At 40.8% G+C, this 25,962-nt stretch overlaps 1 protein-coding gene across 2 annotated transcripts; it reads left to right on the plus strand.

Annotated features, from left to right (window-relative positions):
- The first annotated feature begins 2,158 nt into the window (after positions 1-2,158).
- usp9 (ubiquitin specific peptidase 9) lies at positions 2,159-25,166 on the plus strand. 2 transcript variants are annotated; one of them, XM_072444897.1, is made up of 47 exons: positions 2,161-2,577; positions 4,881-5,149; positions 6,041-6,186; positions 6,332-6,411; positions 7,389-7,501; positions 7,708-7,926; positions 8,038-8,153; positions 8,226-8,477; positions 8,563-8,698; positions 8,768-8,920; positions 9,017-9,121; positions 9,218-9,424; positions 9,501-9,637; positions 11,681-11,814; positions 11,890-11,980; positions 12,107-12,220; positions 12,306-12,534; positions 13,364-13,459; positions 13,608-13,819; positions 13,910-14,150; positions 14,250-14,399; positions 14,852-14,972; positions 15,189-15,319; positions 15,569-15,847; positions 15,952-16,077; positions 16,545-16,682; positions 16,756-16,922; positions 17,000-17,108; positions 17,197-17,343; positions 17,413-17,559; positions 17,642-17,849; positions 17,923-18,143; positions 18,249-18,436; positions 18,517-18,690; positions 18,762-18,903; positions 19,027-19,783; positions 19,999-20,122; positions 20,201-20,426; positions 20,547-20,676; positions 21,941-22,126; positions 22,338-22,558; positions 22,745-22,833; positions 22,912-23,068; positions 23,486-23,698; positions 24,026-24,055; positions 24,450-24,548; positions 24,664-25,166. In XM_072444897.1, exons 2-47 carry the CDS (start codon positions 5,048-5,050, stop codon positions 24,892-24,894), a joined length of 7,794 nt encoding a protein of 2,597 aa, XP_072300998.1. In that variant the 5' UTR covers positions 2,161-2,577; positions 4,881-5,047; the 3' UTR covers positions 24,895-25,166. The 2 variants fall into 2 exon arrangements, with proteins under 2 accessions (XP_072300997.1, XP_072300998.1); XM_072444896.1 differs by lacking the exons at positions 22,338-22,558; positions 22,745-22,833; positions 22,912-23,068; ... (2 more) ...; positions 24,450-24,548; positions 24,664-25,166 and adding an exon at positions 10,041-10,079 and having other exon boundaries at positions 2,159-2,577; positions 21,941-22,272.
- The last annotated feature ends 796 nt before the right edge of the window (positions 25,167-25,962 follow it).

Below are 25,962 nucleotides of genomic sequence, written 5' to 3' on the forward strand. Positions count from 1 at the left end.
AAAGTACTCCTCCCATTGCTTTGGCGTACAAAGCCCATGAGGTCATGATGTGTTTTTGTGACTAGAATAGTTGTTGTGTCAGAGACCAACCGGCCTTATTCCAGGGAGACTCCTCCTCACCTTCCTCGCCCTCTTTGACGCTCGGTTAGAAGTCCTTCTTCCATCACTTTGGCGTTTCTAGGCCCATGAAGTCCAAGCGCGTTAGGACATCCTCTTGCTCCTCATCCTCGGCTCAGTCTCCAACACCCCCCACCTCTATAAACGTTTACCCAGCCCTGTGCTACATAAGTAAGCAACCACAGCCTGACACAAACCCTGTGACTGGATCGCCAGAACGTTCCGCAGATTGAACTCCCGCCCATTATTCCGAAACCACAAGGCCAACCCGGCCCTTTCCCTATCATAAGCCTCACAGCAAATCAGCACGTGATGGGGGTCTGCTTTTGGGGAGTCAGAGTGATCAGAGTGACGAGATGGGGGTGGGGGTGGTCTCCTGTCCTCGTCCAGTCTCGTAGACGCACGGCTACCAAGCAGCGACATCAGTGGAAATATTAAAGCCTGTAGAATGAAGCCTAAAGAATAAAGCTGTACGGTGGAAGCACCGAACGTCAAAGAAGGAGAGGAAGATGAAGAAGAGTCTCCCTGGAATAAAGCCGGTTGTTGTCTGAAACAACAACAACTATTCTAGTCACAAAGACATATCATGACCTCATGGGCTTTGTAACACCAAAGCAATGGAAGGAGTACTTTTACGGACTACGACAGAGTCTGAGGACTACGACAAAGTCTGAGGAATAAAGTCTGGCGGTAATGCAACACTTGGATGCCAACCGCCATAAAACAACAACAACAACAACAACAGCACATGCTCGACAGTCTCTGGCACCTGACAGTGACCACACAGACCGGTCGGATGTTTGCCTATCCTACTCAGTGACCAATTGAGTCCAGTATGGCCAATCCTCATGCGGGCGAAGGCCCTTTCCTCCCACGCGTTCCTGCCCATAGACCCGCAAGGACCCACACTACCCTGTATGTGATAGAGATGCCGTCCAGTAACACAGTGGCTCCAAAATTCCTGCCAAAGGCCGACCACATGACTCTTGATAACGGGCTTGATTTCAGACTTGCCCAACTCAACCGCCACATCAATTGATGGCCGCCGAAGGGAACGTTTAGCCAGTGCATCAGCCATTTCGTTACCATCCACCCCCACATGCGCAGGGACCCAAATGAAGGAAACCCTCACATCCTTCCTGGACAGGGAGAGCATCAGACAGAAGATGCCATTCAACACATCCTGTCTGCAATCCGATTTCCCAGATTTAATGCTTTGCAATGCAGAAAGGCTGTCAGAGGCCACCACAATGCCGCAACACTGCAAAGCAGATTCCGCCCATTCCAACGCCAACCGTATCGCTATGAGTTCCGACGTGAAAACAGAAAGGCGATCTGTCAACCTCTTCTTGACCGCTAGCCCCAGGTCAGGCACAAAATAAGCGGCGCCAGTACGCCCACTCTCAGGATCCCTAGACCCGTCGGTATAAATAAACACATCACCTGAGTGCTTATCGATGATCGCTTGAACGGCAAACTGCGGTGCCCTCCCAGCGACTCCTCTAAGCTTGCCATGCAAGCTAACATCAACAGGAGCCGGGACAAACTTCCACGGAGCTATAGCAGACAAAGCCACCGACGGGCTCACACGCAGATCACCAACCCCCGCAAGCCGCGCCTTCGCATTTCCTACCTGGCTGAAAACCATACCGCCAGCTTCACTCTGCCCCCCATCAACCCTGAGAAAGTCCCTCACCGGGTGAGAGCTCGTATGACCAGTTTTTTTCTATGAGAGGGGGGGTCTAAAGAATGAAGTCTAAAGAATAAAGTCTAAAGCATAAAGTAAAAAGAATCAAGTTTAAAGAATAAATTCTAAAGAATAAAGTCGAATGGGTGGCGGTAATGTAACACTTGGAGCCCAACCACCATAACGCACCAAAGAAGAAGGAAGAAGAAAAGAGGGACTAAATCACTACACAGCCGGTGCGGTAGGTGGCGATATACTTAAGAGTCGGACACTGGGTTGAAGTAAACAACGGACCGGGTGACCCTATAGGAGCTGGAGTCGCGGATCTCTACGACAGGGGTTTGCTGCCCTTTTCATACCGCGGCGTTGTACTCATGTACTTCGTGATGGCTGCTGGGCTGCGTTTCAAACTCTTTCACTAACACGGCTGCACCGCTGGTTCAGGCTGTTCTTTGGCTTGTCATGTGAAGCTGTATTTGTGTCAGACTGCGCTTCCTTCCGCCATGTTGAGCTGATTCAAGTTGTGAGTGACTGCTAGGACCGAAGTGACAAGCCCCAGAAATCGGTCTAGATTGGGGGCTGAAACCGCGCCGGTGACGCAGGAAAAACACCCAGAAGCAGAAGAAATCGTAGGAATTAGACCATTGTCGTTCCTCGTCTGTGTCCTGTGCAGCTGTCACCGATATAGGCCACGTTTATGTAATATTCGACGGCACCATCGCTCAAGGCTGGCCATAGCCCGTGAATAGAGAGGAAGTCATATCAAATTCCTGGTGAGTGGCTGCTAACCGACGCTAGCTCGGCGCTTACTGGTTGTTAGCCGGCTAGTGCTAATAGCGTCAGCTGGTAGTTGGTTATATCATGCACTATTACTCGTTAGATGTGGCTTATTTGACTCGCCCGGATTTTTTTCTCCTTAATTGCACCTATTGTTTAAATAACTTATAATGTCAACGAGATTGAAGCTATATACGTTGTAAAGCATCTAACCTGCTGCCAGTCTCACTGAAGCGGAGTTAGCGCTAGCCTTCCGCAGTCATTCTTGGTACTGTCTAATGACTGACAATGTTGGATTCCTTTTAAACGTTCTATGTTTACAAATAGCGTAACGTTACGTACTCGTATTATTCAAGACAAACGCTTCTTCGGGCATTTACACAACACAATGTGTCTGTTAATCAGAGGTATCTGTGATTAAAACTACCTTCTAAACACACATTGTATTTTTATTTAGTTTTATTAGCGCTATAACTTGGTATTGGAAGATATAGGTTAGAGCAGCCTTCCATTTCAGGAAATAGACGATGCCCCAAGTCAGTAACATTGGACGTTAACGCTGAATAAAAACGAAAAGTAACGAATGGGTTTAATACACATTAAACCACGCATATTAGTCCTTGTGTGTAGTGTCGGGTGTCTTGTTGGTCGTTTGGTTTGCCCAACACGCCACTTGTCCATATCACGTTAGCTAAACAGACTTTATCGTTTAATCGAGCTAACCGGTAGCATTACTGTTTCAAGATTGCCCTGGGTTAGCGTGACTGATTCTCGGTTTATAATGCTATACTTGGACATATTCTGTAAATGGACGATAAGAACACACGTCTCTCTTGCTAAAGCTGTGAGTAGTAGCGGGTTAGAGGCCCTGTGTGAATACTGAGGCCTCAGCGCAGTGGTGGACGAGGCCTTCAGGCTCTGGGCGGATCACTTTGCAGCTGAAGCAGCGCTAGTGCCGCAGCTACAAACCTCAACATGATCAACGAAATCACACTCTTTATTACGCTATATTATAGTAATGACACCACTAGTCTACAGGAATATTATATCATATTCTTCAGTTTGAACATTTACTATATATTCCAATCGATTCACTTATAGACGTACGGTTAACGTTGCTTTTCTAAATAACAATAACCCGTTCTCGTTGTCGAATAAGCACATAACGCACACATTGACAAAATACAGAAATGTATATTTGGGCTGCTTCTCTTGGTATGTCTAATGTAATAGAAAATAACAGCCTACCATTAATTCTCCACAAAGTGAAAAAAAATATGAATTGCATGCATAATTATAAAGCAAATATCGTGTTACATTTAATTTCATGAAACGAAAATGAAAGCTTTTAACAGACGTTTTTGTCCTACAATGTGATGTCTCATGTCAAACTGCAGGAGATTTACACACACACAAATCCATGTTGAAAATTGTAACAAATTATTCAACGTGTATATATATATATATATATATATATATATATATATATATATATATATATATATATATAAATACCCCCCCAAAATACATGTATAATCTTCTGACCATTAGCTTATGCCCTTAACCCTAGTGCTCTAACATGTCCTAGTTTTGTTGTTACTTGGCAATTAAATGTGTGATATATGTCACACCATGATTATACCTTTCACTTCATGTACCCAAATATAATTTGTGTAATAAGCTAGTTCAAGTATTAATTAGAAAATAGATGTTTTAATGCATGAATGAAACAGTTTCCTAACACATTTACCTGGCAGCTTCTAAATGCATGAATAGACCACAGTAAAATGTCATTTGTAAAAAGAGAAATGGCTTTTGTTCTCATAAGCCTCAGTTAAAAAAGACAAAGATGCATCAATTGTGCCTTTTACTGAACTTGTTGGCTGGGTGCACAGGGCAGGGTTTGCTTTTGGTAACTTGTATTGTTTGTATTTGTGTATTGTTACTTGCTTGTTATGTATGGGAAAGTCTGTATTTGTGTGTTGTAGTTGTCCATCAGAGTCCAGCAATGTAATGTTTTTTTTTTCCAGTAGCAGATGAAGTGAATACAGAACTCTATATGACATCTAAAAACATTATTACACATAAATGTTATTTATTTATTTTAAATATAACCTTGACATTTACTTAATGGCAGATTATTTTGCACTGCTTTGTCACAAAACCTTAATCTAACTGTCAGTACCCCAGATTGTGATGAGTAAAAAACTAAATTAGATAATATTTATTTAACTAATCTTTCTGGCTTTCTTTGTCAAAACTAGAATTCCTTTCTAACTCTTAACTTTTACCCCTGAAGGTTATGCAATGGTCGCAGCAGCACATCCAGATCTCCAGGTGCTTGTGTCCCTCTGCTGCGTGATTGGGCTCTCTTCCCTCTGCTGTACAGCTGAGGTGGCTGTGATTTCCTTCCTGGCCAGCACACCTTAAGAGGCCAAGATTGCCAAGATCTGCCCCGTGGCGAGCATGACTGCCACCACGCGTGGCTCTCCGGTGGGGGGCAATGACAGTCAGGGCCAAAGCCAGGCGCCTGATTCTCAGAGCCAACCCCCGCTGCCACAGAATCAGGTTTGTTTTGCTACTTTTTAAGAATTTATTTGCTCATTTGCTCTTACACTGTCATTAACAGTGCATGTTTTGATAAGAGTCCAATTTTCAGCCAATGTTGCCACTTTAAACAGGTTTTTCTCATACCTAACGATACGCAGATGCCTCAAGGACAAGGAATGGAGGGAGGGAGCGGAAAAGGGGTAGAGTGTAAAGGCAAGGCATCAATGAACAGAGCCTCCTGACTGGATAAAGGATGTTTGTGTGTCTTTGTGCGGCTTGCGTTGGTTAGAGATGAGCTGTAGTGAGACGTGAGAGACAAACTGTCTATATAGGTCAGCCGCGCTGAGCCTTAACACACCTACATTCATAGTCTTATGTCTATGTGTCTTCATTAGTTTCAGACACACATCTGCTCACACCTCCAAAGATGCTCTCACTGCTAGACACTTGTCTCCAGGCCATTGATTAGCAGCAAGTCAAGAGTGGTGTTCCCCTAATTGTAATTCACTGGTCATTTTCTTCAAGTAATGCTGTTCTGTACTGTTCTGGGTTCGTAGAAATGACCTGAAACAGTTTATGACTTTTAAGTGTGCCTACATGGCAAAAGGAAATTTGAAATCATGAATCAGTTTTTTTTTATGTATACAGTACAGTATTACTACATGTATTTGAGTTGAGTCAATTTAAACTTTGGTCTCAGTTAGAGAAATTTGTCTTGGGCATGTAATGCTTGGATGCATAGACAACACAATAAAAATACACAACATAACAGAAGAGAATTAGTGTCTGCATTTCTACTTGCAAGTATATAACATGTATGCATACATTATTTGGCTGCCACAATGGGCCTCATTTTATGTTGCCAAATATAATAAATGGCTGATTATGTTGTGGCGGTGATTATTCCAGACTTCATCTCCTAACTCGTCCAATGAGAACTCTCCAGTGAGTCCACCAGAGGACCAGGGAGCCGGAGATGGACCTCCTCAGCTGGAAGAAGAGGAACCTGCTTTTCCGCACACTGATCTAGCCAAGCTGGATGACATGATCAACAGGTTGGTACTTATACACTCACACTAGACACATTTTGTGCTCTCTAAAACACTCTTCCTACTGTTACATTTTACTCTCAGGACGTTTACTTGGTTGTAAGCTAACTGATTAACACTGTGGATGTAAAAAATTCTTTTTTTCCGCAAGGCCTCGTTGGGTTGTCCCAGTTTTGCCAAAAGGAGAGTTAGAAGTCCTCTTGGAAGCCGCTATAGACCTGAGTAAAAAAGGTAATTTCTTCTACACAGAAAAATTAACAGGCATGATGACTGAAATACGAATACAATCTAATTTGAAGACCTTTTATAATGGTCAAAGATATGCTTGGGCGGTCCAATCCTCTTGTCAGTAAGGCATGTGGTTTTGAGCCTTGTCCACTCTTTAGAGGAACAAATTAGACTGTTATTTATGTTAAATGGCAATGATAAAATATCTGTCTTTTATGTACAGGACATTTTTAGTTGTTTTTTTTTCAGTCAAATTGATTTAAAAAGTTTTTTAAAAATCTTGATGTTATGATATATCGCCCAACCATAAATTAATTTACGTTTCCATGACTTCAACGCATCAAACACCTATTTCAAGTAGTATGTTATTCTAAAAATGCTATATTTTGTTTCCCATTGCCATTGGTTATAAACAAAGTCAATCTATACTTTTAAAGGCGTTATGGACGATTTTTCGGCGATCTGAGAACTCAGGCGGAAGTGCGCATGCGCACTCCCCCGTGCGGACTGATACAACACTCACGTGCGTTTGTTTATTAGCGCGACGGATCGCATCACATCTCTCGTCTCCCGTAGATTTCCGTCTCTTCCGAGACAGCTCGAACAGTCTTTCTCCGTCCTAATTTTGTCCCGTACACTGAGGGAACTATATTATGATAGATCCATGCGCTTAGACACGCGGAAACATGCTGCTCTCATGGGGACGAGCCGGACGCGGCTGCAGGTGAGCGGTAGGTGAGTTCTATGATTGATACGTGGCAGGACTAATCGGTAGTCCACGCCACGAGGAAATAAGACTCAGATTTATGCCCAAAAAATCGTCCATTACGCCTTAAAGTTTTGCAGTGCTAACCTCTCCTTTGTCTGAAGCCTAAGACCGATAAGAAGGCAAACATCATTAAATGCCATTTTCTGTCTTTTACTGCCATTAAAGTACTCATAAAAAGTTAGTAAATTACATGTTTTCCTTTTTTTTGCAGGACTGGATGTAAAATGTGAGGCGTGTCAGAGGTTTTTTCGAGATGGTCTGACCATCTCCTTCACAAAGATCCTGACTGATGAGGCAGTTAGTGGATGGAAGTTTGAGATCCATGTGAGTCTTATTACATACATTGGATACTTTTTATAAGCAAGTTTATTGATTATTGGATTTTAACTAATTACATTTCAATCACTAGTTACTTAATTTCAACACAAATCACTAATTACCATTTATGTTGTAAAACAATATAAATATTGACTTAATTATGTAATATTTTATTCTTGAGGATGTAATATTTCCTAACTAATGTTTTTCAGAGGTGTATCATCAATAATACTCACCGTTTGGTCGAACTGTGTGTAGCCAAGCTCTCTCAGGACTGGTTCCCTTTATTAGAGCTGCTGGCCATGGCCACCAACCCTCACTGCAAGTTTCATATTTACAATGGCACCCGCCCCTCAGAGAGCGTCCCTGCCGGAACACAGCTGGCTGATGACGAGCTCTATGCCCGACCACCGGACCCAAGGTCCCCAAAGGTAAACACCCCACTGCACACCTGATCAGCTTAATGTCTTATTCATCTTCTTATTAAGCTGTTAAAAGTTCTAGAATGACAAACATAATTCTTCTGTCTTCCAAATGTACAGGGCTGGTTGGTGGACTTAATAAACAAGTTTGGGACGTTAAACGGGTTTCAAATATTGCACGATCGCTTCATGAGCGGACAAGCACTGAACGTCCAGATCATAGCTGCACTTATCAAGTGAGGTGGTCTTTGTTTATGTTTCAATTCAAGTGCATTATTGTTTCCTAACGATCTATTTCTTTCATTCAGGCCTTTTGGCCAGTGTTACGAGTTTCTCACATTGCACACAGTAAAGAAGTACTTCCTTCCGGTCATTGAAATGGTTCCACAGTTTTTGGAGAACCTAACCGACGAGGAGCTGAAGAAAGAGGCCAAAAATGAAGCCAAAAATGACGCACTATCAATGATAATCAAGTCTCTCAAAAATCTTGCCTCACGTGTCCCAGGACAAGAAGAGACCGTAAAGAATTTAGAGATTTTTAGGTTAAAAATGATTCTTAGGTTAGTATGGGTGACATGTTTTTACATTTAAAAAAACACTGTATTGTGTGCATTTGTGACACGCATAACTGTAAATATTTTTCAGGTTATTACAAATTTCTTCTTTTAACGGCAAAATGAATGCACTAAATGAAGTGAATAAGGTGATCTCCAGTGTATCCTACTACACACATCGTCACAACCCTGAGGAGGAGGAGTGGCTCACTGCCGAGCGCATGGCGGTAAGTTAAGCCATTTATTGGGTTTCTATGTATTTTTATACTTTTTTTAATACACTATCTGTTTTACAGGAATGGATCCAACAAAATCACATTCTGTCAATTGTGCTAAGGGACAGTTTGCATCAGCCCCAGTATGTGGAGAAACTAGAGAAGATCCTGCGCTTTGTTATCAAGGAAAAGGCTCTGACCATGCAGGATCTGGACAATATTTGGGCTGCTCAGGTATTCTAAGACACTTATTGGTTCATCCCATGAGATGAAATGCAAAAAAAAATTGTCTTGTTTCTTAACAATTGTTCATTGTTTTTGTGCCATCAGGCTGGAAAGCATGAAGCAATTGTAAAAAATGTTCATGATCTTTTGGCCAAACTTGCATGGGACTTTTCACCTGAGCAACTTGACCACCTCTTTGACTGCTTTAAGGTTTGAATTATCTATGATAAATATATGCAGTGAATTCTGCCTTTTCTGAGAGACAAATCAAACATAACATTTTTGTGTCTGTTCTGTCTGCTACAGGCTAGCTGGACCAATGCCAGCAAGAAACAACGAGAGAAATTGTTGGAGCTGATTCGGCGCTTGGCGGAGGATGATAAAGATGGAGTAATGGCTCACAAGGTTCTGAATCTGCTGTGGAACCTGGCCCACAGTGACGATGTGCCTGTAGACATCATGGACCAGGCACTCAGTGCACACATCAAGATACTGGACTACAGCTGCTCACAGGTACGACTCGGACTCGCCAAAAGCCAAAGATAAACTCCACATGAGCTGACTGTTATAAACCATTTACTTATCACAGGACAGAGATACCCAGAAAATTCAGTGGATTGATCGCTTCATAGAAGAACTACGAACCAATGACAAATGGGTGATTCCTGCTTTGAAGCAAATAAGAGAAATCTGTAGCCTCTTTGGAGAAGCCCCTCAAAACCTTAGGTAAGACGGTAGCAGTGGCAAGATTTATTAGTTTGCACTTGTTGCCTGAATGCTCAGTAGGGTTGCTTAAGCCATGAATGCTTTTTCTTTGTTTTATTTTATTTTTTGCATATTAAAAATTTTAAATATACTGTATGTGGCCATAACAGTATTGCATATTCTCTGCTTACACATAAAGACACTAACCAACTATCAAAGTTTCTTGCTAACCTTGTGCAAAACATGATTATTGCAGACGATACATACTGATAAATTATAGAGGCTCGGCTCCGGCACGTTAATGAGCGAAAAATGATTTTATGTGACGAAAAGTTTTTATCAGTAGAATTTAGACACGTCATTTTTATTGAGTGGGGAATCGTGTAATCTTTAAAATTGTAGCACACATGCCTATTTTTTTCAGAAAGAAAATTCCTTTTAAAATACAAACAAGCATAATAGGGTAAGTTGAGAGCCAACCCTGAGTTGTACCTCTTTTTGTCAAGCCGAACTGTTCTCATGCATTGCATAAAATACTCTTGCTATTCATTTCTGGGTTTCATCTCAATTGATTTTTTTTTTTTTTTTTAATACATAGCCAACGTTTTAAGCCAGTTATTTGAAGTAAATGGGAAGTGTTACTACTGGTAGTAACAGAAAGTGAGCATGGAGATTGTTAAAATGCAAATGCATATTAATTGGCATTACAACAGCAAATTGTATCGCTATATACTGCCCTGCATAGGAAAAATGCAGACTCTGCCCTGTCAGTTTCATGTTACACAGGTTTCACTGTATGTTGTGCACATTTTCTCAAACCAAATTAAACTGAAGTGTCTCCCTTGCAATTTGTCAGAACATTCTGAGCTGCAGTTACTGCGCTTTTCTTTCTTTGCATCTCTGAGAATGGGGCTGCATTATTAATCACAATTGACTCAAAATTGCAATTTGAATTTTATTTTAGCAAATTGCTACTGTTTTCCTTTACAAGAAAGAAAACATTCTGTCTTTCTGCATACAAAACTGCTAATGCTGTGGTTAAGATCTGTACAAACATGTTTTTAAATATGTGATTCTTCTGTTCAGTGAGTTTGTCAATTCTCCTGGACATGTTTTATGTGAACGTTCAATAGGATTCTGTTGAAACATAAGCGCAAATCTAATCGCTGTAAAGTTCAGAGAAATTGGATACTTTTCTCAAATTGTGCAGCCCTAACTGAGATATTAGCAGTTACTGCAAATTTAACATCAGGGTTTAGTAGAGCCATTAAACTTCTAGCAGGTGTTATTTTCTTTTGTAGGGCAGTATAACATTGCACACTTTGTCTTGGAAGAGTATTTTTAGCACTGCATTGTAAATTATAATATTACGTTATACTATTTTATGACTATAAAATAACTAATATTTTTCTACAGTGGCCATTAAAATTAATCAGTGAGTTAAGTCTAATATCTGTTAATGGAAAACACAATTATAATTGGCACCTATAACGCACAGGCTGTTTGAAATTTATGCAATAGGGAAGTGACATCATTTTGAATGTTCTATTCAGACTTTATGACTGGTCTTAAAACATGGGTTTCTTGTCTTGGGTCTATTTAAAGATATGTATTTTTAATTTTTGTTTTTTAAATCACATATCTATTATCTTATAATGGTCAAAGAATCAAGTTAAAAATGGCTTTGATAATGCTTTGGGTGGCCTAGGGGTTAAGTTGCAGCACACATGCTTGGCACTTTGCTGGCCTCATTGTTGCAGGGGTGATTCCTAGTTACCATAATTGCTGAATGTCTCCCCAATCCCTCCCCCATTTCACGCTGCTTATTGTTCTGTCAAAAAAATAAAATAAAATGAGCAAAGAAAACCAAATCTTTCATAATAAAAGTAATTCTTTAATTTATCTTTTAACTTCTATTGCTGGATGTCTTCTACAAATACTAACATTTACCATAAATTGCTTACCCTAATATTTACAGACAAATCTTTACAATTTATAAAAAAATGTACAAGCTACTTTTGAGTCTTGCATCTTAACAAACAATCATTTGTTTTTTTCCTATAGTCAAACCCAGAGAAGTCCTCATGTGTTTTATCGCCATGATTTGATCAACCAGCTGCAGCATAACCATGCTTTGGTCACTCTGGTAGCAGAGAACCTCTCAACCTACATGGAGACCATGAGGCAGCTCTCCAAAGGTAGGTTTGGAACTAATATATAAATGAACATTTACTACAAGTATTATTGCTTATCTTATCTTTTGGTATTTATAGAAGAACAGGCCGAGTTTGACCCCCAAACAGTAAGACCAGGTAGTCGGTACAGCCATGTCCAGGAAGTACAAGAACGACTTAACTTTCTGAGGTACAGCAATACTTTGAATTTAGTGTCACTTAACTGTCAGTCTGGGATACAACCAGCTTAGATGTTATGGAGAGAAGATTAGTGGACATGTGATTCTCCATAATTCAGACACATTTTTATTTCCAGGTTTCTATTGAAAGACGGGCAGTTGTGGCTTTGTGCCCCTCAAGCAAAGCAGATCTGGAAATGTTTAGCTGAAAATGCTGTGTTTCTATGTGACCGCGAGGCCTGCTTCAAATGGTTTGTTTTTTGACATTATTTTGGTCTTTTCTGGTTGACCATTTGATCAGCTTTTCTATTTATGTTGCCTTGTGATGCCCAACAGGTACTCTAAGCTCATGGGAGATGAGCCAGACCTTGACCCAGACATCAACAAGGACTTCTTTGAGAATAACGTGCTGCAGTTGGACCCCTCTCTCCTCACAGAAAATGGCATGAAGTGCTTTGAGCGGTTCTTCAAGGCAGTCAATTGTAGAGAGGGCAAGTTGGTGGCAAAACGTCGGGCTTACATGATGGATGATCTGGAACTTATTGGCTTGGACTATCTCTGGAGGGTAAGGCAATTAGTTCATCAAGGAACATTTTTCTAGAACTTTATGAATGTTACAGTTGAATTGTTACTAGTTTTTAATTGTTATTCTTGAAACTAGGGGTGCGCCGATATATCGGCCCAGTTTCGGTATTGGCCGATATTCATGTCATAGAGTAATATTGGTTTCAGTCCAAAACCACCAATATCCGTGTGCAATGGTTACGCTCCAGTAATGAAAGTGTTAACTCTACAGTGAACAGAAGCTGCAGTATTCTAACAGAACCGACTGTAAACTTTATTCTGAACCAAAAAGACCCAGAAATTACTTAGTTATAGACTTTTAAACGCTCTAGAAAAGTATTAGACAAAACCTATCCTTAAATTTAAGTGCAACAAATTCACTCGCAACCCGCAATAAACGTAATATTTATTGACAGACATTATTTGACCAGTTTTCCAGTTTGGTGATCAGCTTGTGTTTCAGCATGTGCTTTTCAACATGTTTGCTACAGATAACTTTGGTGTGAGTCCACAATTGTGACACACTGGACTGGAGAGGTTCAGAGAGACACTTTATTCTCAGAATGAATCTATTAATCAATGAAGGGTATAACTCAACATTTTAAAATGCTACAATATTTCTTTGGTAAAAAAATATTTGGGGGAAAAAATGTTCAAAAGTGTTCAAAATTACCAAACAAAGCATAGAAAATTTCGGCCCAATATTGGTTATCAGCATAAGCATTTTCAATAACATTGGTATTGGTATCTGCCTAAAATGTCCATATCTGTGCACCACTACTTGCAACAGATTTATTTTGAATAACATGTTCCATTTTCCATCTTTCAAGGTGGTTATCCAAGGAAGTGATGACATTGCAAGCCGGGCCATTGATTTGTTGAAGGAAATTTATACCAACCTTGGACCAAAACTGCAAGTTAACCAGGTACATTTGTTTGCAGTAGTGGTTAAGGGAAAATATATCTTACTTCTTAACAGGCCTTTCTATAACTAGGCTCTTATTCACTCTTCATATTTCATTGCTGGTTAACTGTAAATGTTGTAATGCAACATTGCATGTTTTTCTGTCACAGGTGGAAATTCATGAAGATTTTATCCAGTCTTGTTTTGACCGGCTGAAGGCATCATACGACACTCTGTGTGTGTTGGATGGAGACAAAGACAGCATAAACTGTGCTCGTCAGGAGGCCATTCGCATGGTGCGAGTACTTACTGTACTCAAAGAGTACATCAATGAATGTGACAGTGATTACCATGAGGAGAGGACTATACTGCCTATGTCCAGGTACAGTTTATCCTCACCATATTGTGTACAAGTGGTATTAACTGCAGGTTAAAATAACTTTGCACATGTTATTTTTTCTGCCTTTCTTAGAGCCTTTAGAGGAAAGCACATCACCCTTATAGTACGTTTCCCAAACCAAGGGCGTCAGGTAGATGACCTGGATATCTGGTCACACACCAATGACACAATTGGATCAGTTCGGCGTGCGATTCTTAACCGCATCAAAGCTAATGCTGCACATACAAAAATAGAGATATTTATCGGAGGGGAAGTTGTTGATCCAGCTGATGATCGCAAGCTGATTGGCCAGCTGAATTTAAAAGACAAAACGGTATGCAGACTTGAAATACATTTTATGTGACGCAAACTTTTGAGTGGAAGTTGAGTGTTGAGTTTAAAATATTTGTTCCTTATTCCTTGTTATATACAGCTTATCACTGCAAAATTGACTCAAGTAAGTGCCAACATGCCCTCTAGTCCAGACAGTTCATCCGACTCATCCACTGGATCACCTGGTAACCATGGTAACCACTATAGCGACGGACCCAACCCTGAGGTGGAAAGCTGTCTTCCTGGTGTGGTAAGCTGTTATTGCTATAATTTAGGGTATTTTCTAAGCCATAAAATCTTAAAGGCGCAATGGATGATTTTTCGGCGATTTGAGAGCGCAGGCGGAAGTGCGCATGGGCACTCCCCCGTGCGGACTGATACAACACACACGTGCGTTTGTTTATTAGCGCAACGGAGCGCATCGCATCTCTCGTCTCCCGTAGATTTCCGTCTTCTTCTGAGTCAGCTCGAACTGTCTTTCTCCGTCTTCATTTTGCCCCGTACACTGAGGGAACTATATTATGATAGATCAATGCGCTTAAATACGCGGAAACGTGGAACGAGCCGCACGCGGCTGCAGGTGAGCGATAGGTGTGTTTTATGACAGGAAATAAGACTCAGATTTGGGCCCAAAAAATTGTCCATTCAACCTTTTTAAGTGTTTCCTAAAATCCATCATAACCTGTGCTTTTTGTTTTTCAGATTATGTCACTGCATCTGCGCTACATTTCCTTCCTGTGGCAGGTGGCTGACTTAGGCTGCAACCTCAACATGCCTCTTCTTAGAGATGGAGCTCGAGTTCTCATGAAACTCATGCCTCCGGGTAAGAATCCATGGGTTTCAGAATTATGAAAAATAAGGACCTTTTACAACAACGATTTACAATTTAAAACAAATATCTTTTGAATGGGGTAATAAGTGCTCAATGTCACAGATAACGGGAAACTGAAACCCATGTATGCACCAGTGCCATATTATTAAGACACGTTTAATCTTTCTTCACTTTTGAATTTTTGAGTTTTGTTCTGTGAATCACCAGATAATACCACAGTGGAGAATCTCCGTGCTGTGTGTCTCGACCATGCCAAGCTTGGCGAGAATAGTCTCAGTCCATCTCTGGACTCGCGTTTCTTTGGACCCTCGCCCTCACAAGTGCTTTACCTCATTGAGGTGGGAATTTGTTGTTTTTTGTTCAAACCTTGCCATGAATGCTTTATCTTTTAAATTTCTAATCCATTCTCATAAGGAGTTTAGCACTTTTATATTTATGTCTAATATATCATTTTAACTTCAGTAACTTGAAGGCCATGTTGCAGATATTTTTTTACCTGGATCTTTTAGAACTTTTTTACTGATATGTATCTATGTATATGTGTCTCCTCATATGACGGAATGCTAATGTTTTACTTTTTGTTTCAGGTTGTGTATGCGCTGCTGATGCCGGCCAGTGCTACGCTGGGTGAAGATGCCAGTGATTTCCAATACAACTTCTTGAAAAGTGGCGGGCTGCCTTTGGTGCTGAGCATGCTCACTAGGAACAATTTCTTGCCCTCGGCAGACATGGAGACTCGACGTGGAGCTTACCTCAATGCACTTAAAATTGCCAAGCTCCTCCTGACTGCGGTTGGCTTTGGACATGTTAAGGCTGTGGCAGAGGCCTGTCAGCCGAACGCTGAAGGAAATATTCCTGTCTCACCGGTTTGTCCACACTTGACACACTGCCATACAGTACATCTTTGAAACTCATTTTGAAAGTGGTGCTTGGTATTTTTCTGACTTCTCTTTCGCTGTCCCCTGTACAGATTAATCAAGCAACTCATGACCAGGCCCTGGTCCTTCAAAGTGCTTTACAAAATATTCCCAATCCTGCCTCAGAGTGCATGTTGCGCAATGTTGCTATTCGTCTGGCCCAGCAAATTTCTGATGAGGTAATGATTGTATTTATAATTTTCGACTGACTGACTTAATCAGGTGCAATACCGTCATATTCATGTGCAATTACAATTGTACTCGCACGCAATTAATGTCATATTCATGTGCATATAACTGATGTAAATAAGACTGTTTACTTTACCATTATTATTAGTATTTGTCTTATGCCAGCTATTTTTATTTATTTTATTTTATCTTTATTTTTATTTTCTTCCCTCCATTCCCTATTAAGATATGAGAGGTCCTGTTTACAGGAGTTTTGTTAAGAGTTTTTGTTTTTTTTCATAAGAGTTCTTCTATTAACTTATAGGTTTTTTAAACCTATAAGTTATCTGTCCTTTCCCTCTGTATCTTCCTGCATTGTAACACCATCATTTCCCCATATGTGGACAATAAAGGCATATCTTATAATTGTTTTTTTACTATTGAATTTCATGTCATGAAAATGTTTTTTTGTTCGCAGAACTTCTTTCAGGCATCAAAGTACATCCCAGACATTTGCGTGATCAGGGCAATACAAAAAATTGTATGGGCGTCAGGTTGTGGTACTGTCCAGCTTGTTTTCAGTTCAAATGAGGAAATCAGTAAAATATACGAAAAGGTTAGTATAGTAGCTTTTTTGTACTTAATATTGTCCATTTTATTTATTATTATTCTGAGTTGTGTATTTTTAGATGAATGCAGCTAAGGAGCCTGATGGAGAAGATGAGCAGGTGTGCTGTGAGGCCCTGGAGGTGATGACACTGTGTTTCGCACTGATGCCCACTGCTCTGGACACACTCAGTAAAGAAAAGGCTTGGCAGACCTTTATCATAGATCTACTACTACACTGCCATAGCAAGTTAGTGCACCAATGTGGTTGGAATCTTTGTATGTAGCGTTTAAAGAAAATTACTCATTATGATGTATCATCAACAGATCTGTACGGCAAATGGCACAAGAACAGTTTTTCTTGATGGCAACCAGGTGCTGCATGGGCCAACGGCCACTCCTTTTCTTTATCACTCTCCTCTTTACGGTCCTCGGGGTTAGTTGAAAATTATACACACCTCTTTATAAATAACAAAAGTGAAAGTGATTATTCAACTTGGTTTGTGTGGATTTTTTACCACTAGAGTACCGCAAAAGAGAGGGCCAAACACGCTGGAGATTATTTCACGTTGCTTAGACACCTTCTGAATTATGCTTATAACAGCAACATCAACCTGCCAAATGCTGAGGTGCTGCTCAACAATGAGATTGACTGGCTAAAGCGAATAAGGGTATGGCATTTCAAATACTGCAGCTTATTGAAAACACTTGCTAAATCATTCCAAACTTTGACCGTTTAGGATGAGGTTAAAAGGACTGGTGAGACTGGTGTGGAGGAGACAATTTTAGAGGGTCATCTTGGGGTCACCAAGGAGCTGTTGTCCTTCCAGACACCAGAAAAGAAGTACTACATAGGCTGTGAAAAAGGAGGAGCGAATCTTATTAAGGTACTAATTACCTTCTGTTTGCAAACTTTTTTTTTTAACACTTTTTTAAATAGTTTATATATTTTTCTCCCTTTTCATGAAGGAGCTGATAGATGACTTCATATTCCCAGCATCTAATGTTTACCTGCAGTACATGAAAAGCGGAGAATTCCCCACAGAGCAAGCGATTCCAGTGTGTAGCACCCCTGCCTCAATCAATGCAGGCTTTGAGCTGCTTGTGGCTCTGGCTGTTGGTTGTGTCAGGAACCTCAAACAGATAGTGGATACCCTCACAGACATGTACTATTTGGGTAAGATGTTACTCTAATTTAATTCATATTTTCCCAAACAGTCTTACCTTACATTGGTGTTTTTTTCTCTTAGGAGGTGATACTTTGACTGAATGGGAATATCTCCCCCCGGTCGGACCAAGGCCCAATAAAGGCTTTGTAGGTTTGAAGAATGCTGGAGCCACTTGCTACATGAACTCAGTCATTCAGCAGCTGTACATGATCCCACCCATTCGTAATGGCATTCTTGCCATTGAGGGCACAGGCACTGATGTGGATGATGATATGTCAGGGGATGAGAAGCAGGAAAATGAGGTGACTGCTCATTTTTACCCCTAGAACATTTTAGATTTTATGTCTGCTTTTATGTTTGTACCATGATGACTCAAAAATAATCTCTACAATAATCTTTGAACACAGAGCAACGTGGATCCTCGAGATGAGGTGTTCAGTTACCATCACCAGTTCGATGATAAACCCTCTGGTAAATCGGAGGACAGGAAAGAGTACAACATTGGAGTATTACGTCATCTTCAGGTCATTTTTGGCCATCTGGCTGCCTCCAGGTTGCAGTACTATGTTCCTCGAGGATTCTGGAAGCAATTCAGGTATATTGAATTTTAGCAGGTCTGTTTTTAAATGTTCTATTATTTTTAGATATTCGTTGTGATGCTTGTATCTCTTAAAGGTTATGGGGTGAACCAGTAAACCTAAGGGAGCAGCACGACGCCTTGGAGTTTTTCAACTCTTTAGTGGATAGTTTGGATGAAGCACTTAAAGCTTTGGGTCACCCAGCCATGCTAAGTAAGGTCCTGGGTGGTTCTTTTGCTGATCAAAAGATCTGCCAAGGGTGCCCACACAGGTTAGAGCCTTATTATTTATTTATTTATTTTTTCACTCTATGTTCAAACTAATCTTCACTTATTTGATCAGATACGAGTGTGAAGAGTCATTCACAACGCTCAATGTAGACATCAGAAATCATCAGAACTTGTTGGACTCCATGGAGCAGTACGTCAAAGGAGATTTGCTAGAAGGAGCTAATGCCTACCACTGTGAGAAATGTAATAAGAAGGTGAGAACACTGCTGTTTAGTTGGAGAACTTTTGATTGGTGTAAATTGAGCCAACTCTATCATATTTTCTTAATTTCTACTGAGGTGATAATATTATGGTTTTAATCCTAATTTGTGGTGCAGGTGGATACAGTGAAGCGCTTGTTAATTAAGAAGCTGCCTCCAGTCCTTGCCATACAGCTGAAACGCTTTGACTATGACTGGGAGAGGGAATGTGCCATCAAGTTCAATGACTACTTTGAGTTCCCCCGTGAGCTCGACATGGAGCCCTACACAGTAGCTGGTGTGGCTAAATTAGAAGGCGACGATGTCAACCCGGAAAACCAGGTGATCCAGCAGAACGAGCCTTCGGAGCCCACTCCCCCTGGAAGCTCCAAGTATCGTCTTGTGGGTGTACTGGTCCACTCAGGCCAGGCCAGTGGTGGACACTACTACTCTTACATTATTCAGAGGAATGGAGGAGATGGCGAAAAGAACCGCTGGTATAAATTTGATGATGGTGATGTGACTGAGTGCAAGATGGATGATGAAGAGGAGATGAAGAATCAGTGCTTCGGAGGAGAGTACATGGGCGAGGTGTTTGATCATATGATGAAAAGGATGTCATATCGGAGGCAGAAGCGTTGGTGGAATGCATACATCCTTTTCTATGAGCGTATGGACTCGCTGGACAAAGACAGCGAGCTCGTCAAGTACATCTCGGACTTAACCATCTCCTCCACAAAACCACATCAGGTCAAGATGCCTGGTGTTATTGAGTGCAGCGTCCGCAAGCAGAACGTCCAATTCATGCACAACAGAATGCAATACAGCTTGGAATATTTCCAGTACATAAAGAAACTTTTGACCTGTAACAGTGTCTATTTAAATCCTCCCCCAGGTATGTCTTTCCTCTACTAAGTTCTAGACTTTTGTGATTTGTTAGTGTACTGTTGAACCACAATATCATTGTTAGAATTCACCATTAGATTCACCAATTGTTTTTTTGTTTTGTTTTTTAAGGGGGGGGGGGGATCTTGCCTATACTAAGCTTTATATGAAAGCTCATCAAAACATTTTTTTTTTTTTTGCATCTTTGTTTTACCCCTCATGTAGGACAAGAGCATCTTCTCCCTGAGGCAGAAGAGATAGCTATGATCAGCGCTCAGCTGGCTGCTAGGTTCCTTTTCAGCACAGGATTTCACACCAAGAAAGTAGTTCGGGGTCCTGCCAGTGACTGGTAAACATTCTACTACTTTCACTTGCTTTAATTTTGTCTAAATCTTTTTACTAATTGTGTGTTGTTTTGTTTTATAAGGTATGATGCCCTCTGCATCCTCCTGAGACACAGTAAGAATGTACGCTATTGGTTTGCACACAATGTCCTGTTTTCCTACCCAAATCGGTTCTCGGAGTACCTGCTCGAGTGTCCAAGTGCTGAGGTCCGTGGTGCATTTGCCAAGCTCATAGTCTTCATTGCCCACTTCTCTCTGCAAGATGGCCCCTGCCCTCCGCCCACAGCCTCCCCAGGACCATCTACTCAGGTTGGTGGAAAACTGGAGCAACCAAAGAAACAACCGGTGTATATTTTATCATTAGAAAAAAATAAATCATCTTAGACTTTACTTTTTTAATTGACTTGTGTTTGTCATGTCGTGTTTCAGGGCTGTGATAACCTCAGTTTAAGTGACCATTTGTTGAGAGCTGTACTCAACTTGCTTCGCAGAGAGGTTTCTGAACACGGCCGTCACCTGCAGCAGTACTTCAACCTCTTTGTCATGTATGCCAATCTTGGTAAGGAGCACACACGTCACACCCGCCTGTCAGGTTCACCTGCCTCTCATAACACAATTTTGTATTTAACTAAAAAGGGTTATTAAGTTGAATAACCTCATACATTTTAGTTGGAAACATGCTTGTGTTTTCTCTGAGCAATTGTAACTGCACATTTTGTGCAAACCAATAGTGTCAATTCTTACTGCGACTCAGTAGGAGGCAAAAGACGTACCTTTTTTAAAAACTAAAATTACTGCACTAAATGGGAGATAGTGTGTTGTGAAAGCAACCAACCTTCTGTCAACCTACATTCAATGTGTACTCCTCCAGTTAGATGAAATTGCACTTGTATCATGTAAATTTGTGATGAATGGGGACTGCAGAGTCCTGGAACCTGGAACCTTCTCATGACAAAGCAAATTGGATCAACATTGTATCAGGGAGGCATGTCTTGTTCTGCCTCTGTCTGTGCAGTAAAGACTTAATCTGTGTGAAGGCTTTAATGAAGCATGCACCTTGGAGAGAACTGGTGTGTGAAAACACCCTTGTGCTCAAATACCACTTGCATATTTTGAAGTGCTTATCAGTCATGCATAGAACTTGCCGCTTGGTAGTCGAGTGGATAGCACACATGTGATCAACCCACAGGGTTGAGAGATCATATCCAGCTTTCAACAGTTTGCTGCAACAAGTCGATGTAATCTCTCATCCAGGGGTGTTCCTTTGTCATCTGGACACTTGAGTCAAAACATTTTATTTTTCAAAAACAGAGAACTTGTATATTTATCCTACTCTGTGCAGGACCAGTAGGTTGTACCTACCGAAAGTCAGTTTACAATAGGATTTGATAGCCCATTACAGGACGGTTAGGAAACAAGGAAGTGTAGTCTCAAGTGAAACCGTAAAGACACTTTTATCAGGAGGTCCTGCCCAGTGGGCAGGGCCTACACAGAGTAGCGGCTCATGCTGTTCTATCCTTTCCGATAAACTGTACAGGCCAAAAATCGTCTGAAAAAAATGCATAGAAAACGTGCTTTATATTATAGGCATGTATTTTGTGTTTGCAGCTGTTTAAAGCAAAATGTCCATAGAAACGCACTGTAAACAATCTGTGAACACAGATTAATTTGTATTTATTGAAGTGAATTTCTTTGCGCATTGGGGCTGCAAAGCCTAACATTTGTGAAAACATACTTTTGAGTGGAGGTGAACTGGGACTAAATGAAATATGATGTATAATTATATATTTCTGACGCACCTTTTTTAATTTAAATGTTTGCAGGTCTCGCAGAGAAAACCCAGCTGTTAAAGTTGAATGTTCCTGCCACTTTTATGTTGGTGGCTCTGGACGAGGGTCCCGGCCCGCCAATCAAATACCAGTATGCTGAGCTGGGAAAGCTCTACACAGTGGTGTCCCAGCTTGTTCGCTGCTGTGACGTCTCATCGCGCATGCAGTCATCCATCAATGGCAAGTTGTTATTTTCTTTTGGTCAAACGTTAAGTATGGACAGCCCAGTGAGGATCTACATCCTTGCTCAGGATTTCGAGACTGAGACTTTAGCCACTTGGGGTTTGTGCACTGTGAAAGCACAGCTCTGAGCTGAGGGTTTCTTGGAAACTTTTCTGTTACATTTCAATGACTTTTCCTTGTCTGAAATCTTTTCCCTTGCCTGTTTTAGGTAACCCTCCACTCCCAAATCCTTATGGAGACACAAACCTAACCACCCCAGTGATGGCTGTGCAGCAGTTGGTCGCAGAGATCCTGTTTGTGAGAACTAGCTATGTGAAGAAGATCATTGAGGACTGCAGCAACTCTGAGGAGACTGTCAAACTACTGCGGTTCAGCTGCTGGGAAAATCCGCAGTTCTCTTCCACTGTGCTGAGTGAGCTGCTCTGGCAGGTAAATATCAGTCTGAAGTTTGTTTTGTGAGCTCGTATTTTCTTCGAATATTAATATTATTTATCATTGATGTCCAAGTGACAATTTCTACCATAGAAATATACCTGCCCTAATTTCAGTTTTTAGCTCTGAAGTGTTTATAATAACTGCTTGATCATGTGAAGACAGGTTGGTTGTTCTCCACAGGTGGCTTACTCCTATACCTATGAGCTGAGGCCTTACTTGGACTTGCTGCTACAGATTCTTCTCATAGAGGACTCCTGGCAGACGCACAGGCAAGTTTTTTGCATTTGCGCGCAATTACTTCTACTGTTACAATTCATTCATGAATATATTTGTTCTGTTAATGTCAGAATCCACAATGTACTGAAGGGCATTCCTGATGACAGAGATGGGCTTTTTGACACCATCCAGCGCTCCAAAAACCACTATCAGAAACGAGCGTACCAGTGTATCAAGTGCATGGTGGCACTGTTTAGCAACTGCTCTGTGGCTTACCAGATTCTCCAGGTACAGCCCTCTTTTTCCACCATGATTCAACCGTTTTTTTTATTTGTTTGAGCAACATATTTAAATGAATAAAACCATCTGTTTACATAAAAAGGTAAAAATGTTGGCACAAAGGAGTATATAGAAGTTCAAGGAACTTCTATATGGATTCTGTATATATCTTGTAATAAACACACTACAGTGACCTTGGAGTGCTTATGTGCATATTCAAATGCATTCTATTTATGGTACGTCATACGTTATTTATGGTTTACTGTAATACCAATCCAACTCAAATACAAGTGGAGCTCATCTGTGCCTTCAAGAACTATTTGTAAATCTATCACTTCAATGGTCAACATGCATCTTTTTAAATTAAGTACCGGTAGTAGTTTAAATTGCATCTAATCTGCTTGTGTTTGTTGATTGATTCTGCAGAGTAATGGTGACCTCAAACGCAAGTGGACATGGGCGGTGGAGTGGCTGGGGGATGAGCTGGAGAGGCGGCCTTACACAGGAAACCCTCAGTACACGTACAATAACTGGTCCCCTCCGGTTCAAAGTAATGAGACCTCCAATGGCTATTTCCTGGAGCGTTCACACAGTGCACGCATGACGCTGGCCAAAGCTTGTGAATTGTGCCCAGAAGAGGTAACTTCAACCATCACACTCTTGCCATCACATATACTATAGCCCTACTTACAGTATGTTTAACTTTCTAATTAGTTAGGCTTAACACCTTTTTAAGCTATTGTGTAGTCTTCAATTTATAATGTGTATTTTGTTACTTTGATTCAGACTTACTGCCTACCAGCATACACCATCAAATGCCACTCAAACCAAGACATTTAGATTCAATTTGAACTGTTGGTGGGGGCTTTAAAATGTATAGAAACTAATAATGTACAGCAAAATTGTATATGAATGTTGAAAAACATCAGATAAATGACACGCTTCTTTGTAATGTTCCATGCACAGCTCAAGTGTACACAGGGAAGCCCAGGGAAGGTCAGTATTCCAGGCACCACTACATGAAGGAAGGGAGTAAACAAGTGTTGTTAAAATGATAGTTACTGTCAATAAAAGTCACCCACTTACTGTAAACATGTGTATATATAGGTTTCTGTTTATATTATCCACTCTTATTATAGCACTAATTTGGCATGGGGGAGTGATTAGATCAGCTCTTGTTTAGATTGCCACATTTAAATTGCATTCACTTGCAGTTTTTGAGACATATTGCTCTCATTTTAAACATAAAAATGGCACCAAAAGACTTGTGACTTAAATATTGCATATGCTATCGAGTATGAAATAGAAACAGAAATACATTTGAAATGATCATAATATAAGATTGAACGTTAAAAACTCCTGACTAAAAAGTTTTTTTTTTTTTTAATAGGAACCCGATGAGCAGGAAGCACCAGATGATCAGGACTCTTCTCCTCCTGAGGACACATCTCTTTACCCTCATTCTCCTGGGACAGCACAGTTTCAGCAGGTGAGCATGACCTACAGTATGTCTTTCCAAAAAGATTGTTCTCATGCACAAACACTAATGTTTATCACATTTGAAAACTAACTGGTCCATATATTGTCAATTGTTTTCTGTGCAGAATAACCATCCTCACGGGCAGCCGTACACCGGCCCTGCTGCTCAGCACATGAACAACCCCCAGAGGCCCGGGCCGGCCTCTGCCCCAAATCCAGCTCCTCCTCAGACCACAAGCCCAGGTCCAGCTCCAGCTCCAGGGCAGGGCCCACGAGCACAAGAGAACTGGGAGAGCACTGAGGAGGTGGCCCCCGCCCCCACACCTGCCCCAGGGCCTGCCCCGCCTAAGGAGTAAAGCCCCCCTGCTGTGCCTCAAGCCTCCATCGTCCCGTTCTCCTTTCTCTTCTTTGGTCAACAGAGCTTCATATTTGACCCTCTCTCTGGCCCCAGGACAGGGCAGAGCTTGGCCTCTACTTCCCTCAAGGCCATTTAAGATGTTCTGCTGTCAGCCTTTAGGAGGCGCTCTTCCCTGGCCTGGGGCTGCTCAGCGTGGGACAGGAGCCTGCTGATTGCCACAGAGTTCAAGGAGTGAACAAAATTCTAATAAAGGAAACTCATTTAACCAGAGCTGACGATGCTGATGCGCTTGTCTTCACGACAAAAAGGTGTACATAGTATGTTTATGTTTTTGACTGTTCGGATCCCCCAATAGCATAACTTATAGTTGGCTGCTGGGAGATGTTGCAGATAAATATGAAAAATAAAATGGATATTATAAATAAGAAAAATGCCCCAAACAACTGTACGAAGTCAACAACTCTTTTCTTTGTCACCCATGCTCGGCAGTGAAGTTTGTTATACCATTGGACGGTTCTTGGTCATTCAACTGTAGTACACATTGTTATTATCATTTAAAGTTCTATTATCTAAAGCTCCTTGGCAACCTTATGACCCATGCCAAATCAACTCACAGGTCGTGGTTGGTTTTATATATATATATATATATATATATATATATATATATATATATATATATATATATATATATATATATATATATATATATATATATATATATATATATATATATATATATATATATATATATATATATATATATATATATATATATATATATATATATATATATATAATAATGGTTGGGTGGACTTTCCGGTATTTGGTTGATGTGAAAACGCAGTGATGCAACAAACATTGTTCTGAAATTCAAGGCCTTCTTTTGTTTGTTCTGTTAATTAATTCAATCCTTTTTTGAAGCGCCAATTAATGCTGTAACATTTAGCATGGCTTCTCACCAGAATAGTATAGCCCAAGGGAAAACTTGTGATCATAACAACCTAAAGCTGTTCTAAACCCACACCTCTGCAGAGGGTTTTCCTTGCATTATTTTTCTTTCCATCTA

The sequence above is a fragment of the Eucyclogobius newberryi genome, unplaced genomic scaffold (assembly GCF_026437365.1).
Source record: "Eucyclogobius newberryi isolate DKJ021-1_F unplaced genomic scaffold, fEucNew1.0.hap1 SCAF_14, whole genome shotgun sequence".
In the NCBI taxonomy this organism is placed as follows: Eukaryota; Metazoa; Chordata; class Actinopteri; order Gobiiformes; family Gobiidae; genus Eucyclogobius; species Eucyclogobius newberryi.

Bases quoted from the DNA above. Each gene is read 5' to 3' on its own strand.
- usp9 (XM_072444897.1), top strand. From the start codon at position 5,048: ATGACTGCCACCACGCGTGGCTCTCCGGTGGGGGGCAATGACAGTCAG. The intron at 11,815-11,889 runs GTAGGTTTGGAA...TGGTATTTATAG, and splicing joins CATGAGGCAGCTCTCCAAAG to AAGAACAGGCCGAGTTTGAC. The intron at 17,344-17,412 runs GTATGGCATTTC...TTGACCGTTTAG, and splicing joins ACTGGCTAAAGCGAATAAGG to GATGAGGTTAAAAGGACTGG.